The sequence below is a fragment of the Alnus glutinosa genome, chromosome 12, assembly GCF_958979055.1.
Source record: "Alnus glutinosa chromosome 12, dhAlnGlut1.1, whole genome shotgun sequence".
In the NCBI taxonomy this organism is placed as follows: domain Eukaryota; kingdom Viridiplantae; phylum Streptophyta; class Magnoliopsida; order Fagales; family Betulaceae; genus Alnus; species Alnus glutinosa.
This window is the reverse complement of record NC_084897.1, coordinates 17,174,380-17,193,291: the sequence shown is the minus strand read 5'-3', so window position 1 is coordinate 17,193,291 and position 18,912 is coordinate 17,174,380. Positions and strand designations below refer to the sequence as shown.

General features: G+C 38.0%; 1 protein-coding gene across 6 annotated transcripts in view; it reads left to right on the top strand.

Annotated features, from left to right (window-relative positions):
- LOC133851618 (protein CHROMATIN REMODELING 20) overlaps window positions 1–18,912 on the top strand; it is an 89,088-nt gene that overhangs the window by 50,643 nt on the left and 19,533 nt on the right. For 3 of the 6 annotated variants that reach the window (XM_062288112.1, XM_062288111.1, XM_062288113.1), the window contains 12 exons: window positions 1,766–1,879; window positions 2,527–2,610; window positions 2,780–3,322; window positions 5,850–6,139; window positions 7,135–7,225; window positions 7,304–7,540; window positions 8,051–8,170; window positions 8,789–8,955; window positions 12,505–12,646; window positions 14,979–15,128; window positions 15,223–15,278; window positions 15,365–15,650. In XM_062288112.1, coding sequence (XP_062144096.1) covers window positions 1,766–1,879; window positions 2,527–2,610; window positions 2,780–3,322; window positions 5,850–6,139; window positions 7,135–7,225; window positions 7,304–7,540; window positions 8,051–8,170; window positions 8,789–8,955; window positions 12,505–12,646; window positions 14,979–15,128; window positions 15,223–15,278; window positions 15,365–15,650 — 2,280 coding nt within the window. The remainder of the gene's footprint in view (window positions 1–1,765; window positions 1,880–2,526; window positions 2,611–2,779; window positions 3,323–5,849; window positions 6,140–7,134; window positions 7,226–7,303; window positions 7,541–8,050; window positions 8,171–8,788; window positions 8,956–12,504; window positions 12,647–14,978; window positions 15,129–15,222; window positions 15,279–15,364; window positions 15,651–18,912) is intronic. The other 3 variants (XM_062288116.1, XM_062288115.1, XM_062288114.1) reach the window with 3 other exon arrangements.

The following is an 18,912-nucleotide window of genomic DNA, read 5'->3' as shown; positions in this document are numbered from 1 at the left end:
GTACATTTACAAGAATCACGACCTCCACTATGACTACCTTACCGAGAGTCATGATTGTCACATGAACCCTGACCACCTTGGCCTCCACGTCCCCACATGAACTCTAAAACTACCACTGGGCGGCAACAAAGTTGATTGGTCACCACTTTGATCAGAAATCAACAAAGAACTGTTATTTGATAGTGTAGAAAGTTGGAGCCTAGAATTTACCTCAAGAAGAAATTGAAGCTTAGAACCACCTAAAATCTGTGCATGAACAGGCTCGTACCCTGACTTCAAGCCAATAAGAAAGCAAACAACTTCTACATAAAGATCTTTTTTTTTTTTTTTTCTTTTTTCTTTTTCCCTACAGACACGGGTGACAACCACAAATGACACTGAACAACCTGTTGTTGGATTTTTAATTGTACTCGCAAGCGCACGAACCGTTCACTCTATATGTTCGTTCACGTGATCTTGCTTATGAGGGTAATGAAATTATTCATGAGGCTGGTAAAGGCTCATTCACTCTATATGCTACCCAGCCCAGATGCCCCCGTACTTCTTCTTTTTTAGGGCGACAGCAAGGGGCTCGGAGGCCGTGTCGCTTGCTAACACTCATGCCTCCCCCGGGAGTTATTTTGGGCTAGCTGCACTCGTTCCCCCGTGGGGGGAAAGCCCGTTCACTGGTCAGTAATGGAAGCAATCATCCCTACCTTCGTAAAATAAGAGCACTTGGCTCTGCCCATTCACAAGGATCAATTCTATTTCCAAAACGACTCGGTCACTAACTTAGTCCTGCAGGATAAAATTGTCTTCCAAGTTATGCGAAGAATATTTGAAACCGCTTTCGAACCATCACACGAATTCCGACACACTAAAAAGAGCGATCATTAAATTATTTATTTTATTTCTCTTGAAGTGTTTTGTTTATTTTTACACGCGCCTTTTTTTAGGGGGCCTACACCCATTATGTGGCATAGGGGTTACATGTAATGTTTTTCTCTTTAGAACACACAACATAACTACGGTAAGGGCTTTACCGACGAGGACGACAACAACAGCATCCCAATTGTTTTTGTGATGCCGGATCCATACCCTTACAACCACAGGCATCTAGGATACCCGAAGCCTATGCTGGCAGCACAATTAGCAGACCAGGCAGATGAAAAAGAGAAGGAAAAAATCTGGAAAAGAAGGCTTAGAAAACAAGAAAGAAATTTTTTTTGTAAAGGCAATATACCTAAGATCTGCTTTGATACCATATCAAACTAGGGTTTGCACTAAAGAGAGAGGCTCATAATGTACTGCAACGCTCTCACTATTTTATTTTATATATATAAGCCAAACTATAATAAATGACTGAAATGTTAGTATTGCTCACTCTTTTTTGTTTGTGTGCATTTGTTTATGTACGTGTGCTACTTCTGGTATGATTGCCTGATGATTTGGATTGATTATTGTGTGCAACCTTATATTAGAATGAATTTATTTAGATGAGGGGGTGAGTAAGAAGCATCCATTGAAGGACTAAGTTTGAAGAACAGCATAGAAGGAAACTTTTATGTATGAGTTTCTCAATCTAATTGAAAAGGGGCATATTTCTCTGGCAATTTTTTTTCCCTTTTCTCCCCCCTATTTTGTGTGAATTTGCTCTGTCTTTGTTTGCCTTGTATAGCAGTTTAATTTTTTGTATTCTCTTATTTCAGAAACTAGATGGAAGTTATCCTCATTTTCTATTTTAACTCAGTTTCTCTTTTAACAAGTTATTTAAAAAATCTTTCAGGTGGAAGAGATTGATGACATTGATGGCAATTCTAATGATCCATTTGTTGCGGCTGCTATTCAAAATGAAAAAGAGCTAGATCTTTCTGAAGAACAAAAGAAAAATTTTAGAAAGGTCTGGCAACATTGTTCTAGTCCTTGATATATCACTGTTTCTTTCCCTCCCCTACCAGCCTTGTTTCTGTTGGTTCACTAATTTTGTGCTGGATATTTCTGAATGAGTTCTTGATTTTACTTTTCTAAATTTATGCTATCAGGCTTTACCTACACTCTCAGACAGTTTGATACTGTTTGATTAAATCATAAATATTATGGAACAGATGAAAAATATTCTCTGATTATTCAAGTGGAATGGTCAGACCTTGTACAGAGAAAGGGCACGTGCAATCTTAATTGTAGACTAGTACTCTGGCAATTGGCATGTATTGCATAGACCTCTTTACTTAAAAACTATTGATGTGTCGTGCAGACATGTTTTGCAAATGCATATCTTTAGTGTTTTTAGTTTTCTGTCAAGTTTTTTGACAACACTCTAATATTATTACTTAAATGAGAGACTCATAAATTGTTTGGGTCATTTTTCCTGGTGGATGCAGTTTATAGTTTAGAATATTTATATGCACAAGGCATCTTTTTCATTTTGCATGTTCATAGTCATTCTGTGATGCAAAATAGAATGAACCTGTTGAGTGTTTTTGAGCTTTTGTATTGGTATCTTTGGACTAAATTTAAATTGTAGTTTATATTGGTGTACATTTACAGGTTAAAGAAGAAGATGACGCACATATAGATCTGAAGCTGCAAATTCATCTGAAACAGAGGAAACACAGGAAGAGATATAAACAGGTCTCTTCGTTGTGCTGTCTTTATTCTCTTTTCTTGCGTCAGTCTAGAATATTTTTAAAGTCTGTTCAGTTATCATTGTTGATGCTTGAGTTGACATGATGATGTTCTCTCTCTCTTTTTTTTTTTTTTTTTTTTGAAATCCTTCTTGTTTTTGTGTTCGACTCTGGAGGTCAATCAGAAATATGTTTGCCCAGTTGATTGCGTGATAGAAAGCAATGTAGACAAGTCCACCTCTGACCTTGACAATTCTAATCCTGATGCATGCCAGAGTGTGAAGACTGATGTTCTTGAAGGTTCTGAAAGTTCTATTGATCTTGGTGAGAAAAGACCAATAAGTAATGGTGATTCATTGCTTTCTGAGTCTGCATTGCCTGATTATACTGAACCCAGAGGCTCCAAGCGTCCAAATGAGAGTGAGGAGCTAAAAGCTGATAACAAGAAGAGTCGGGCTATTATCATAGATAGTGATGATGAAACTCATTTTGTAAAGGATAATTCAGTTTGCAATGGGGCTAACGTGGACTCTCAATCTGATTCTAAAGAAAAAATCAGAGACTCCGGTGCTGGTTCTGTTCCTTTGCTGAGTCCAAATGAGAAGTTTGACTGTACTGCTTGTAGTAAAATAGCTGTTGAAGTGCACCAACATCCACTTCTGAAAGTAATCATTTGCTGGGATTGCAAATGCTTAATGGAAGAAAAGATGCAGGTGAAGGTATGGACTTAAGTGACTTTGTTGTGTGTATTGAGAATTTATGATATATATCTGATTGGGCTAATTTTGGTAGCATCTCTTATATAGTGATTGTATTTGTAAATGTTGACTCTCTCTCTCTCTCTCTCTCTCTCTCTCTCTCTCTCTCTCTCTCTCTCTCTCTCTCTCTCTCTCTGTGTGTGTGTCTGTGTTTAAAGTATTTTAGACTTTGAGGTGCTTATAGAGTTATTATTGGAATTTTTGCTACTTCTTTTCCTTTGCATCCAGCCAGCAAGAATGAGGTCTAAAATTTTGTGGTATGGTAAAAACCATAATATTATATGATAAAGGACAAATCAAGACTTCAAATAGACCTTAGGATTCTTGCTTACAAGGAGACAGCTCATTTCCCTTGGAAAAGTATTTGGCGGACCAAGGTTCCTTTAAAAGTGGTTTTTTTTTTTCGCTTGGGTGGCAGCTCTAGGGAAGATCCTTACTTTGGACAATCTCAGAAAGAGGCAAGTCATTGTGATTGATAGATGTTGTATTTGTAAAAAGAATGGGGAGTCTGTGGATCATCTACTCCTACATTGTGAGGTCGCTTGCATTCTTTGAAATGCCTTTTTTAGTCGCTTCAGTCTGTCTTGAGTTATGTCTCATCGGGTGGTAGATCTTTTTGCTTGTTGGTGGATGGGTGGTCACTCTTGGAGTGCGGTTGTGTGGAAGATGGTCCCTTGTTGCCTCTTATGGTGCTTGCGGAGGGAGCGCAACGATAGGCAGTTCGAGGATAAAGAAAGAACCATTGATGAGCTCATTTCTTTTTTCTTTCTTTCTTTGTATTCTTGGATGGCTGCATTTCTTGCTCCTATAGTGATAAATTATCATGATCTTCTTGTATTGTTTTCCTCTTCTTCTTAGTTGTCATTCTTGTATACTCCCTGTGTACTTGATCGCTCTTTGTGCTTTTAATGAATTTTCCCTTACTCATCAAAAAAAACTTTGTCATAACTCTTCTTCCAAATCCCCAACTAATGGGAAATAAAGAATTTTTCTGAACATTTTAGACTAATCTTTAGAGAAAATTGTCTGAACTTGGGTGTTGGGAAAGAACTATGATAGACTTAATTTGAGGCATTAAGCATTCTTTCAAGGCCTTTTATGCTCATGACGTGGCAAAAAAATAGCAGCCAATATTCTATGTTATATATATGAGGTAAAGTGGGTTTAAAAGGTCTCTTAGTAATTTCGTTCCTGTATTTCTTCGGCCTGAGCCCACTCACTCTGCCATCTGGTGAGATCGCATCCAAGACCTCGCCAGGGATTATTCATGGCCTAGCGATAGCGAGTGATGTTGTCCGGAAAACCTCTTTGGCGAGGTGTAATCTTTGGAGGGGGTTTCTCAACCCATGTTCCATAATTGTGGCTCAGCCTTCTCCGGAAGGGATGGATTAATCCGACAGTTCTAGTTGCGTCGTCAGTGCTAGAATAGGGATTCCCCCCCCCCCCCCCCCCCCCCCCCCTCTTGGGGCTTTTTTCCCCTGGCCACTCTTGTGGTGGCGGTTTCGTGTGAGGAGAAGGTCGATCAGACAGTGGCTTTGGCATGAGTGCTCTAGTCCTAGAGGTAGAAGGGAGCTTTCGAACTTAGAGTGCTCCATAAACTATGATTTTGCAGGTGCGTCCTCTAGATATGGGAAAGGCAAGGCTCAAGTCTTTCAGCGTGGGTGCCTCGGGTTGAGGGCTTTTGGTGTTTTGTGGGTTCAGGTTTGAGGGCTTTTGCTGTTTTGTGGGTTTTTAGTTGGGTTGTGTGGGTTGTTTGGGTTTTTCTCACTCTAGTTAGGTGTCTGTTGTATACTGTCTTTGTACTTGGGGCGCCTTACATTTTTTTTTTTTGTTAAGATTTCCTTTACTTATCAAAAAACAAATCTCTTCTGAAATCGGTCACTCTCTTCCCTCTTGAATTGGGATATTAAAATGGGATTTCAAGTCTTAGTTGGTTTTTGCTTGTTTTAAAGTAAGCAAATCTTGTCCCCAAGTTTTCCGAACAATACTTATTAGTGGTGTTATTTTTGGGTGGATATGACTGTTTAGATTAATATATGATTTTGTCTCCAACATTAATGGTGTTGCACAACTGGCTGGATCCAACCTACTTGGGGTTATACTGAATAGTGATCAGTGGTTGTGTAGTTATCATTTTTCACTTTGTAATGTTGCCCAGCAACAATGAGAGTTGTATGGCTGGCACTAATGGTGATGGTGGCAATGCAATGGCAATCGAAATAGTGGTGAATGTTTGGTGATATGAGGGTGTCAATCTATAGGCAGAATGGTTGTGATTTGGTATATTGGAGATAATTCTGAGTAAAGAAATGCTTTGATTCTTCAGGAAGCAGATTAATAATGTGTGATTGTGGCCGCTGGCTACCATCACATAGATTAGTTGGATCTGATTGCAAACTGATTTATTGTGTTTTTAAATGTCTCTTTACAATGAAATATTTGTCCTGTTTCATGTTGGAATTTGCACTGAGTTAATTAGTTGTGGCAGGATCCTGATTGCTCTGAGTGTTATTGTGGTTGGTGTGGAGGAAGCGATGACTTGGTAAGTTGCAAATCATGCAAGACATTATTCTGTACCACTTGTATAAAGAGGAATATCGGTGGAGAATGCTTGTCTGAGATTCAGACATCAGGCTGGAAATGTTGTTGCTGCCAACCAAGTGTGCTGCAAGGATTGTCATTACAGTTAGAGAAAGCTATGGGATCTGGAGATTTGATGGTTTCTAGCTCTGATAGTGATTCTGATAATTCAGATGCCGGTGTAAATATTGCATTCAGGTAAATTATCCCCTAATTTGAATGAGGATTTGTTGTTTATTTTACAGATCTTTTTTTTTTTTTTTTTGTTCCTGTTTTGGACGAGTATTATGTTTATAAAGAAGTGTCAAAGGCCTAAGCCCAAGTACACTTGGATTACTGAAAGGGGCACCCTGGTAAAAATGAAAGAGGAAAAGAGAAATTACAGATTAAATCCAAATATTAAGACTACGAGTATCATCTAACAAAGAGCCAAAAGAAGGATGAATTAAAACCCATTCTGATAGGGCCTTGAGAAAAACCTTTTGGCCTCACCCATGGACTTGTCTTTGCCTTCAAAAAATCCATTATTCCTCACCAATCACATGCTCCACATCAAGCCAGATGGCACCGCTTTCAAGCAATTAAACCCCTGTTCCAACCTTGGTGTATTTTGAATTTTATAGACTTGACTTCTTGTATTGTCTTTAAGTCGGAGATTAACTCAAGATGTGCACTACATTGATCTGGATTCTATGCCTGAGGCATGCATACCTGAGTTCTGTTCTATCATACCTTAATAACTTAAGCTTAATGTTAAATGTTAATAAAGTTGGTTGTAATGACTTGTGAATTTTTTGTTTAACCAAGGGTATTTTCTTTACATATATATATTTTTTTCTTTTTTATTCGTAGTAATTTAAAAACGCACTCAGTGGGTGTTCGACCCATGATCTTACTGTTTATCTGTTCGTAAGAGGGGAGGAATCCCCATTTGAGCTAGAGCTCATTGGCTATTTTAACAAATCAAAGAATGAGGTTGAGCCACATTTCATGATGATTAAATGAATTTTGTATGTTTACCTTGCCTTGGTTCTTGCGTTAGTTTTTTAATTTTGTTGCTAATGAGCTTTGCAGGTCAGTCTTGGTGACTTGGATGATAGGTTTTAATTGAGCTATGAACTTTTTCATCTATTATAAATCTTAATAGGTTTCTTTCTTGTATCTAGTTGTAATATACTATGCTTTTGTATCAGCTCCAAGAGAAGGCAGAAAAAGAAAATTCGGAGGATCCTTGACGATGCTGAATTAGGAGAAGAGACCAGAAGGAAAATTGCAATCGAAAAGGTACCCATTTTTTTGTTGATTTGTTCAGCCATTTTTTTGGGGTTAACAAATTATTTGTCATGTTTTGAATTTTTGTAGGAACGTCAAGAACGTTTGAAATCTTTACAAGATCAGTTGAAATCTTTACAAGATCAGTTTTCTACCAAAGCTAAGACAATTAACTCTGCAGGCTGTATGGGGAATTTATCTGAAGGTGCTAATGTTGAAGTGCTTGGTGACGCTTCAACTGGTTATATAGTGAATGTTGTGAGGGAGAAAGGGGAAGAAGCTGTCAGAATTCCTCGAAGCATCTCTGCTAAATTGAAAGCCCATCAGGTTTCCTCTATCTTTCTTGCACATTTTCTTTTCACATGGATTCCTTTTACTGGTGTTTCTGTTTGGCTGTCTCCCGTTCTTTGCCTTGAATTTATCAACATTCCCTGTCTAATGTGTGCCTGTGATTACATTGCTTGATTTTGTATGCCTGGTCCTCCGTAAAATGTGCTTTCCTATTTGATTTTTATATGTTCTGGTGAAGTATACCTTGTCTGACAAATTTAAAGGAAACTGAATTAGGACGAAATTCTTGTTCAAACTGTTCCAGATTGGCCTAGACGTGCCAAACTATTCTTGTGGCTCTATATTGCATGTTGCCTGTCTGACTTTTGATACTATTTTCGCACACCAATTTGAGTCTTGGCACTATATTTCTGCTGGTTTGAGTTTGTGTAATTGGATTGGTAAGTCGAAGTCTGGAAAGGAGGAAGACATACAATTTCTAGAAAGGAGGAAGTTGAATTCGAAGTCATACAATTTCTTATGATGTTATGTGATCTGTTATTGCAGGTTGCAGGGATAAGATTTATGTGGGAAAATATCATACAGTCCATCAGAAAAGTAAAGTCTGGGGATAAAGGTCTTGGTTGCATTCTAGCTCATACCATGGGCCTTGGTAAAACTTTTCAGGTATATATGCTGTGTCTGTTTGGCTTATGTGCAGTGTATGCTCAAGTGTGTGCATGCATGGTTTTTTTATGTTGTCTCTCGTATTGGAAGAATGTGTGACCATGAGTATTGGTGGAGTGATGAAGACCTTTGAATGCGCTACGAAAGAATGATTTGATTAAATTGGAGCAAAAAGGGTTAAGGAGTGACCATGCATGACATGAGTAGAAGTGTGAGACTCACGTAGATGATGCCAATTACTTGGAATTAATCCTTAGTTTGATATATATGACCTTACCAAGGCCTGCACGTAGTTTGGATGATCTATTTTATCTAAGTTTCCCTGCCTTTTTCTTTTGTAAATAACAGAATCAGAGAGTTTGAACCTTTGTTGATTGGTAAGTACAACTCACAACCTCACCCTCCACCCTTTGTTTATGCGGTAGGAAATGTCAAATTGCCCAAAGACCATCAACAAGTTGCTAATTTACATTTTTCTAAGCATGTCAAGATTATCTTGTTTTAGCTACTTACTCTAATGGTATATGTATTTAATCCGGAGATACTCTTCGCTTTGCTTGTATTCTATTTGATTAGTTTATGGAATTGGTTTGTCTGTTTGTCATATTGTATTTTCAGGTCATAGCTTTCTTGTATACTGCTTTGAGAAGTATTGACCTTGGATTAAGAACTGCACTCATTGTTACTCCTGTGAACGTGCTGCACAATTGGCGGAAAGAGTTCATGAAGTGGAGGCCTTCAGAGTTAAAGCCTCTCCGCATTTTCATGCTGGAAGATGTATCAAGGTTTAATATCCTTTCTTAGTATCAATTATAAAAACATGTACACACATACACAAGGATTTTTCTCTATGGTAGGCGTTGATATTCTTGTACCACATAGATATCTTCATAGCTCTTAATGTACTCCATTCATGCCTCGAAATATATCTTTCCATACAAATTCCATGATTTGGACTTGTTAGACATTTCCTTACTTGATGGCCCTATTAGGAAGTGTTGTGATCAAGGAGTGTTCTGATGCATGTATTTGCTGAACTTAGTTGAGCCACAGTTATTTCTATTGAGATGCCTTTTCTTATGTTTTGAAGCAATGTCGGGGTTGAAGATAAATTTGTCTAAGTCAGAGATTGTTTCCGTAGGTGATGTGGGAGATGTGGAGGGTTTGGTTGACATTCTTGGATGTAGAGTGGCTTTGTTGCCAATGAAGTATTTGAGTCTTCCTTTTGGAGATCCTTATAAGGTTTCTACCATTTGGAATGACATTATTGAGAGGATGAAACTTAGGTTGGTGGGTTGGAAGAGGCTTTATTTATCAAAGGGAGGCAGGTTAGTTTTGATAAAAAGTACTTATTAAAAACCTAGATAAAAAGTACTCTTTCTAATTTATCAACATATCATTTCCCCATTTTCCCTATTCCGGTAGGAGGGCTAATTGACTGGAAAAACTTCAGATGGACTTTCTTTCAGGAAATATTAGTGATGAGTTTAATTTTCATCTAGTGAAGTGGTCAAAAATATGTACTCCGATAATTTTAGTTTGGGGGTGAAAAATCTGATTTAGTTTAATTGAGCTCTTTTGGGTAAGTGGTTGTTGAGGTATGCTACGGAGATAGAGGAGGTTCTATGGAGATCGGTTGTGGACATTAAATATGATAGTTTGTGGGAAAGTTGGTGTTCTAAGGAGGTTGGGGGGGGGGGGTTTCCTATAGTGTGGGAGTGTGGAAATGTATAAGGAAGGAGTGGGAAGCTTTTTCTAAAGATGTCAGGTAGGAGGTGGATCTAAAGTGTGGTTTTGGCATGATGCTTGGTGTGGGTAGCAGCCTTTGAAGTTCTCATTTCTAGAATTTTTCACTATTGCTCGTGGTAAGAATGCGTGGGTGCCAGATCTTATGCAATTTTGGAATGGAAAGGTTCATTGGAATATTTTCTTTACAAGACTTATGCATGATTGGGAGGTGGAAGTGGTCTTTGGTGAGGATAAAATTTGCTGGATTCCTTCTAAAAGGAAATTATTTGAAGTTAACTCTTGCTATCAGGTGTTATCTACTATTGTGCATTCCCATTTTCCATGGAATAGTATGTGGAAAGTTAAGGCTTCCTCGAGAGTGGCGCTCTTTGTGTGGACGGTGACCTTAGGTAAAATCTTAACTTTAGATAATTTAGGAAAGCAGAATGTTATGTGATGGAGTGGTGATATATGTTTAAGAAATATGTGGAGTCTATTGATCATCTTCTCCTTCATTGTGAGGTTACAAATGAATTGTAGAGTGCACTTTTCCAGTTGGTTAGTGTTGATTGGGTTATCACTCGAAGGGTGAGCGAGTTGTTGGTGAGTTGGAGGGGACAAATGGGAAACCATACTACTTTGAAATTATGGAGGTTGGGTCCTTCGTGTTTAATGTGGTGTCTTTGTAGAGAGCAGAATGTAAGGAGCTTTGAAAATCGTGAGAATGGATTTGTTAGAGCTGAAGAAGATGGTGTTACAATCCCTTTATACATGGAGAGTAGCATGGAATAGTTTGTCTGTTTCTAATTTTTTTGAGTTTTTGAAATTTTGTTCTTTTTCTATTCTTTGGGGGTTCTTTTGTATACTTCATGTGTACAAGGGTTGCACCCCTCTACGCTTTTAATGAATTTACTTTACCTATATAAAAAAAGTAAAAATAAAAATAGAAATCTATTGAGCTAGGAAAGTCATGCAGTACTAGTGCAATTAGGTGTCTAGAAGTTGTGTTATTTAGACGTTGGGTTTCTTGGTTTTAATTCTCTATTAAGGGGGATGGGTGTGTATGATAGGGTGGGTTTGAACTACACCATATTTAATGGTTGGTAGCATCTAACTCGATGGTTTAGATGATAGCCAGGAAAATGTTATTTCAAAACATAGAATGACGGTTATAAATTGGAGAATCAGTAGGTGACTTTGGGTCGCTTGAAATGATTTTAGAAAGTGGCATGGTACGATAGATGTAGTTTAATGGAAGAATTAAACTGTGCATTTGGCAGTTGGTGGGGGTGGGTGGTGTTCTAATAATGCTCATCGGCCGTATAAGGTGGGTTTGTGGAAGAATATCAAGAGGGGTTGGAGTATGTTTTCTATTCATACTAGATTTGATATTGGAGATGGCTCTAAAATTAAATTCTAGCATGACGTGTGGTGTGAGGAGAAGGCCCTTAAGGAAGCTTTTCTGGATTTATATAGTATTACTTGTTTGAAGGATACTTTCGTAGCAGTTCATCTGGAGGTTTCTAGTAGTTCCTTTCATTGGAACATAAGCTTTATTTGAGCGGCTCACGATTAGGAGGTAGATGTCTTTTCTTTGTTTTTCAATTTGTTGTATTCCTAAAGAGTTAGACGGGAAGGTAAAGACAAGGTTTGGTGGGGCCCTTCCAAAACAGGGTTGTTAATTGTTAACTCCTCCTATGGTGTTCTTGTCTGTAATAATGGCATTTGCAGACTAAGGTTCCTTTGAGAGCGGCTATTTTTGCTTGGTCAACGGCCCTAGGGAAGATACTTATCATGGGCAACCTTAGGAAGCGGCAGGTCATTGTAGTCGATACATGTTGTATGTGCAAGAGGAATGGCGAGTTTGTAGACCATCTTCTTTATTATGAGGTTCCTTGTGCCTTATGTAATGTCTTTTTTATTTATTTTGAATTGTCTTGGGTTATGCCAAGACAAGTATTTAACTTGTTCACTTGTTAGTGTACTAGTTGTAGCAGTTCGAGTTTTGTTGTGTGAAAGATGGTGCCTCCTTGCCTTTTGTGGTGTTATTGGAAGGAAAGAAGTAATAGAAGTTTTGAGGACCGCGAGAGAACGTAGATGGAGCTTAAGTCTCTTTAATACTCTTTATATTTGGATAGCTCCGTTTGTAGCTCTTTTTTTTTTTCCTAATAAGTTTGTAGCTCCTTTGATGCTTAGTTTTCATGATTTTCTTGTTCTTCTTTCTCTTTCTAATTAGGTGTTTCTCTTGTATACTAAATGTGTACCTGGGTTATGCTTTTCGCTTTTAATGATATTCCAATTACTTATTAAAAAAAAAAAAAAGGATAATTCTGATTTGTGAAAACTGATTAATTTGCACTATAGTAATTTGTTTTGTTGCCAACTGACAAGAGAATTAAGGCTCCTGTGAGCCTTTAACTAATAATCATTTGATTGTGTACGTCAAAAGCATGGAAAAAGTGAATAGGTTTTTTTCCCATCTCTTGGTTGTATACTTTTTATTGAAAGATTAATGAACATCAAGTTTTACGATTTATGAACTTTATTATATCTTTCTCCATCGGTCTCCAGTGGCTACTTATTGACTTGATAATGTGGTTTCACAGGGAAAGAAGAGCAGAATTGTTTGCAAAGTGGAGAGCCAAGGGTGGTGTCTTCTTGATTGGCTATGCAAATTTTAGGAACTTATCCCTTGCGAAGAATATGAAGGATCGGCACATGGCTAGAGAAATTTTTAATGCCTTGCAGGTGACTGTTATTGACTTCTTAAATTCTCTTCAGTAACATCCCTTAAAATGTGTAATTATTTGCCATGCTTAAAGTGGATTATGGGGTATTCTAGCTTACTGGACTTCAGTATTACTTGTGTTGACCAAATTGTAAAATTAGTTTGTATACAGTGTTTGGTAGGATTGTCATTTATCATCTTGTTTTCTTAGTAATTAAAATTACATTAGTTGTTTATAAATTAATAGAGCACTTCAATATTTTTGGGGAAAAATAGCCCAAGGAATTGACTTTAACTGGTAAGGGCCTTGGTCTTGGTGGCATTTCCATCTGGTCTAAAGTTCGAATCTCCTTGGGTGCAATCAATTTCTTGGGGTCAGCCCGCCAGCAAAGCCGGAGTATTACCCGATCCATGTGGAGGGAGTGCTTTGCACGGGTTCAAAGTTTACCCAACACGGGTGAGTACACGAAGTGACCCTGCCTTGGAGGGGTTTTTTTTTATTTTTATATATATATATAGGTAATAAAGAAATAGCATTAAAAAAATCAGACGCTCCTAAGCATACATGAAGTATACAAAAAGGACACCTAAACAAAAAGAAAACTAAAAACAAAGGAAAACACCCTCAAAAACCTGAAGACATGTCAATGGTTTGAAGGACTTTGACACCTGAACATAAGATCATCAGAAGCTATTAGCAAATCTTTTTTATACCACTACTTGTTAAAAACCAACTATTTAATGAATTTGGGAGGGACAACACGTACATTCCATCCTTTCAATTTTTTCATCTGCTTGCTTTCAATATGAAAGTTCTAAAAAATTGAAATCAGCAAGGTTGGCATGGGGTGTTGTGAATTCTTTTCTGCCTTTCTGCTATTGCAGGGGTTCCATTTCCCGTGGTATGGTAGGCTGTGAGGCTTTTTTTTCCTGAGGTTGCAACTTTGTCATTTTTTGTGACCATGCATCTTCTAGGGCTATTCACTTCATGCACTGCTCTCCATAGTTTTGCTGTCACTCATTTGTTCTACGTCATTGACCGTACTGTGGCTATTGTTGTTTCAGTTTACATGACTAAAATATTTCTCTCTTAAGACATTTGATGTTGTACAGATTCATCAACAAAAAAAAAAAAAAATGTTGTATGGTTCTCTCCTTTATGTAGTCCCTGTATACTGAGGCTCTGCCTCATATAAGTAAACTTTATATGAAAAAAGGCATCTTGTCACAGGTCTTTTTTATATCGGTCCTTTGTTACTTCAGATATAACTTGCTTATCAATAGCATCAATGCAAGATCCACTATGAGCCACTTGCTCTATGTGCCCCACCGACTATCCTTGTCTTTCCCAAAAGGAAAAAGTGGACTTGGTGTAGGCCTTTCTTGTTCACACCAGTCTCTAGAATGATCCTCATATTGGTCATTGCCTGCTTTTCTGGATGATTTATATGATATTCATTTATACTCTAAAACCACGTCAATATTTTCTGAATTTACCATTTCAGGTAGTTATTTATTCGCTTCCCACCATTCCTATGTTTTGATAATAGTCTGATGGAGAATATGGTGTTAGACTGGAACTAAATAGGAAAAAAAATACACATGTCCAACCCCAATTGGTTGGGATTTAAGCTTGCTTTATTTGAATTGAGATAACCACTCCTTTGTTGCCTAAGAAATAGATGTCATTGCCTGGTCTTCTTTGAACCGAGCAAAATGGGGATTTTGATGCTCTTGCATTTGTGCCTTCGGCTTATTCAATCACTCTATCCCAATTTCTGAGTTATTGTTGGACGACACCTAAGCTTTATACTGTGAGAATAGGTTCAGGTCATGATAGTTTTCATAATTTTTTTTTCTTTCCAGTACAACAGTGTTATTGCATGTTTTAGGCCTTGGCCAATTACATCAGGCTCTAATCCCTGAATGTGTCTCTATTAGTAGAAATCTGCTTGTTATTTTAAATCTCAACTCTACTATCAAGTCCTCTTGAATATACGTATTTTCCATGGTATGCTTTATTTGAGTAACAACTAAAATTAATCAGATTTGCAAGTCGTGTTCGTTTTAATTTAGTTGTTCTGTTGAATTTTAAAAATAAATAACAGTTCATCCCTATTGCATCAGTTAATTAATCAGCTCTTATAAATAATCTCCAAGTTTCTTCAAAGACATTATGTGTTTGCCTAGATTTACAATAGAGAATGTTTCTTCTAGTTCAATTTGCATGTTCTAAATATATCATTAGTATCTTGTATCCAATTCTTTAGCAGCTCAGTATAGCCACTGCTATTCATTCAAATCTTCTTTTATTTATTGCATTTATGTGACAATTTACCTTTCACTCTTTAGGATGGACCGGATATACTTATTTGTGATGAAGCCCATTTGATTAAGAATACTAAGGCTGATAGGACCCAAGCCTTGAAACAAGTGAAATGCCAGAGAAGGATTGCATTAACCGGATCACCTCTTCAAAACAACCTCATGGAATATTATTGTGTATGTTGACAGAAAGACCATAATTTTTTTGACTATTTATATAATGTGTATTGTTTCACTGTTCCGAAACTTTTTGGAATTTCATTTGTAACAGATGGTTGATTTTGTAAGAGAGGGTTTTCTCGGAAGCAGCCATGAGTTTAGGAACCGGCAAGACTTCTTTACCTTCATTATTCTGACTGCTGTCTGATTTTTGTTTTCACCATGTATCTTAATTATGCTTTCCTTATGTGCAGCTTCCAAAATCCCATAGAAAACGGTCAGCATACTAATTCAACTCTTGATGACGTTAAAATTATGAACCAAAGGTCTCATATCCTTTATGAACAGTTAAAAGGATTTGTCCAGAGAATGGACATGAATGTGGTGAAGAAGGATTTGCCACCTAAAACTGTCTTTGTAATAGCTGTAAAGCTTTCTCCCGTACAAAGGAAACTATACAAGAGATTCCTTGATGTGCATGGATTCACTAAGGACAAGATCTCCATAAGTTTTTTTGCTGGGTACCAGACCTTAGCTCAGGTATATTTCTTGTTTACTTGCTTGTCAAGTTCTCAAAGCTGCATTAGTACACCTAGGCACATTATATGCACACTGTCACCATGTCATGGTCCTAGTTAGAGGTTTCCCCACTGTCCCCAAGCACGTAGCAAGTAATCCAATGAGTATCTCAGAAGGCACACGCACCAACATTACAGTATCATGTCTAGCTCGGAAGAGTAGAGCAATGTAGAGGCAAAATAGTTTAGCTGGCACAACAAACGAATTTAGGAAAAGGAGGTAGTACTTCTATTAATATAATGGAGAGAGTTACAATGATGAATGCTAACAAAGAGACTCACTTATACTAGTGGCTAGTGCAACATTCCGCCAACTAGGCTCTCCCCCCTAGAGAGCATTCTGAGCTATTACCCACCTAGCATGAGTAAACATCTGTCTTTGTGAACATGAAGCCCTTTTATTTTACTTGAATCTCAGTTTTTTCTTAGGAAAGTTGCCACACCCTACCAAGTTTTGACTGTAGATTCTAACCATTGCTTCAGCTTCTCTCAGCCTTGGGCTTACGAACTATTTCCTAGAGTGTCCATTTAGTCTGCATAATTATAGAAATGAGACTAAGGCTCCTACTCTCCAGACTAAGTACATGAATGTTACAAAGGCCTTGAACTAAGACTCGGAGAGTTGAGGCAAGTGGCCATGCATATGCACAAAGGCCCTTCAGAGGGTTGGCTTGTGATACATTCTTGCGTGCTTTTATGCATATAGACATACACATGTTCAAGCATATCAACACAAAAATCTTAAATAATTAATTTACTTTTTTATATTTGTAAGGCAAGTGGCCATGCATATGCACAAAGGCCCTTAAGATGGTTGGCTTGTGACACATTCTTACGTGCTTTTATGCATATAGACATACACATCTTCAAGCATATCAACACAAAAATCTTAAATAATTAATTTACTTTTTTATATTTGTAACCTTTTACTCATTTTTATCACCTTACTTGAAGATTAAAAGGACTTTATGAGGGTTACTTTGAAGACAGAGAAAGGAGAGTATTTAGAGAACTTTTAGGCACTATCTCCTTAGGAGGAAAAGCACTTTCATACCTAAATACAAGAATGAAGAAGGTACCCAAATTTGCTCGAATTAAATCAACTTATGATGGAACTTTGGGAGAGTGATTTATCATTGGCTAAGACACAACAACATGGGAGGATTGATTGTTATTGTTCTAGGATAGTCAACATGAATTATACTCCTAGGCGTTTAATGGAGAAATATAAGCAATAAGTAAAGATCTCCATATGGTGTTTATCGACTTAGAGAAAACTAAAGATATGGTACCTAGATAGGTAATGTGACAGATTTTGGCCTAGAAAATAATTCCCTTGAAGTATGTTAGCGTGATTGAATGCATGTATGATGAAGCTATAACGAGTGTGAGAACTAGTGAAGGTATGCAATTGAATTTCTTATCATGATAGTTTTATGTTGAGAATTAACATCAAGTCTTTGGGGTTGTTTGGCAAAGACAGGTACAGAACAGAGTAGTGGGGTTGTTAATTTTAAAATTAATAAGAAAGGACGATGTGATATAAAGTAAAAGGAATTTGTATAGAAAAATGAAAAAAATTTGTATTTTAGTGAATTTTTTATTTGAATAGTAATAAAAAAAAAATTATTGATGTGATATAAAAAGTGAAAAAAGTGAGAATGTTTTGATGTGAATTGTTGTTGAAAAAAATGAAAAAGTGAGAAAAAGTGTAGTGAATAGGGCCAAGCACTATCCCGTACTGTAACGAGGCTTAACAAACAAGGCCTTTTATCTCTTTGCATTGGATTTGGATGAGCTTACAAGATCAATTCAAGATGGGGCTGTCAAAATAAAGACACAGAAGTTCTTGGAAACTCTAGATGCCAAGTAGTCCACGGTTTTTGGGTAGTCTCTTATGGGATTCTTGGGTTGGATTTTTGTTGACTCCACAGCCTTCGAGCTTTTGGTAGCAAAAGGGATGTTAGTTTTATGTTTTCTTGAAAGGAGTTGAGGGGTATCCAAAGTAGGGTATCTGGGTAAGATGAGTGTTGCATGGTTGTCGATCATGGTGGAGGTGTTGGCCCAAGGTGAAGAGTCGATTGAGTTTGTTAAATCGTCGAGGGTTGGGAGCAAGTCTTTCATAGCATAGAGAGGTTTTATTACAACGTCCTGAGGGGGCGTGAAGGGAGGGGATGGAGTAGTTGTGCTGCCGAACTGAGAAAGGTGGTTGCTTTTCTCAAACTGTCCTTCGATTAGGGGAGCAAAGTTTCTTATTCTCACCAACCCCGGTAGTTTTCAGTCAAATGACATGGGTGGCTCTTCTTTGGTGTCAATGGGAAGGAACTGGTGTAAGGTGTTGGCAAAAGGACTTATGCTTAGGTTTTAGGTAGGTCGGGGCAAACGCAGGAGTGCTCATTAGCACTGGTGGTGATGGTGGACCAAGCACCGACAGAGGCTGTAGTGAAGAGGAAGACTATGGTGGTTCTAGTTTCTCAGGGACTTATTACGGTGAGCACCTCGTCCTACTGGGAGGGAACCGCTTGGACCGTTTCATCTATACTACAATCAAGATGGACAATGTCTGAAGAAGCTATGCAAAAGCAATCGATCTTTGTTTTTCGCGTTGATACAGGAGGGGTGGTAGTACGAGGGTGATGCAGTGGGTGTCAGTGGGATCCTCCGAGATTTGAGAAGACAGTGGATTAGGTTCTTGCAAAAGTGGATGAGGGCCTAAAATCTATTGGGTCGGCTTTCAAACAAGCTGATTTTGTAGTGGCGAAGTGTATTCACTCCATGAGGGCCCAACCTGCCTTAAAATCAACTATGATAGCCCAAGGCCTAGTTCCGCATAACAAAGCCCATCATGCGTTTAACAGAAAGAAAGACCGTTATCCCAATCAAGTGAAATGCACGTTTCAACATTGGCTTAGGAGGTTTCTTCTTTGGGTCAAGGCTTGGTTGCGGGAGTGGGTCAAGAGGGCACAGATGTGGGTCAAGCAAATGCTAGCTCTGCTCAGCACTGTGGTTCTCTAGCAACCGTCGATGTCTTGGATGTATGTGTGGTAGATGATCAGAAACTTTCGGCGGGTGCAGATGCTGAGTTTATGCTAGCTAGCGATCTTCTATCCACCATAGAGCCTTCGGATGTCTAGTCGCAACCTTTGTCTCTCCCCCATCCTTTGGATTTTTTTGGGCCATGAGGCTATGATGGTCTTCCTCAACCTTGGGCTCTCTGATTTGGA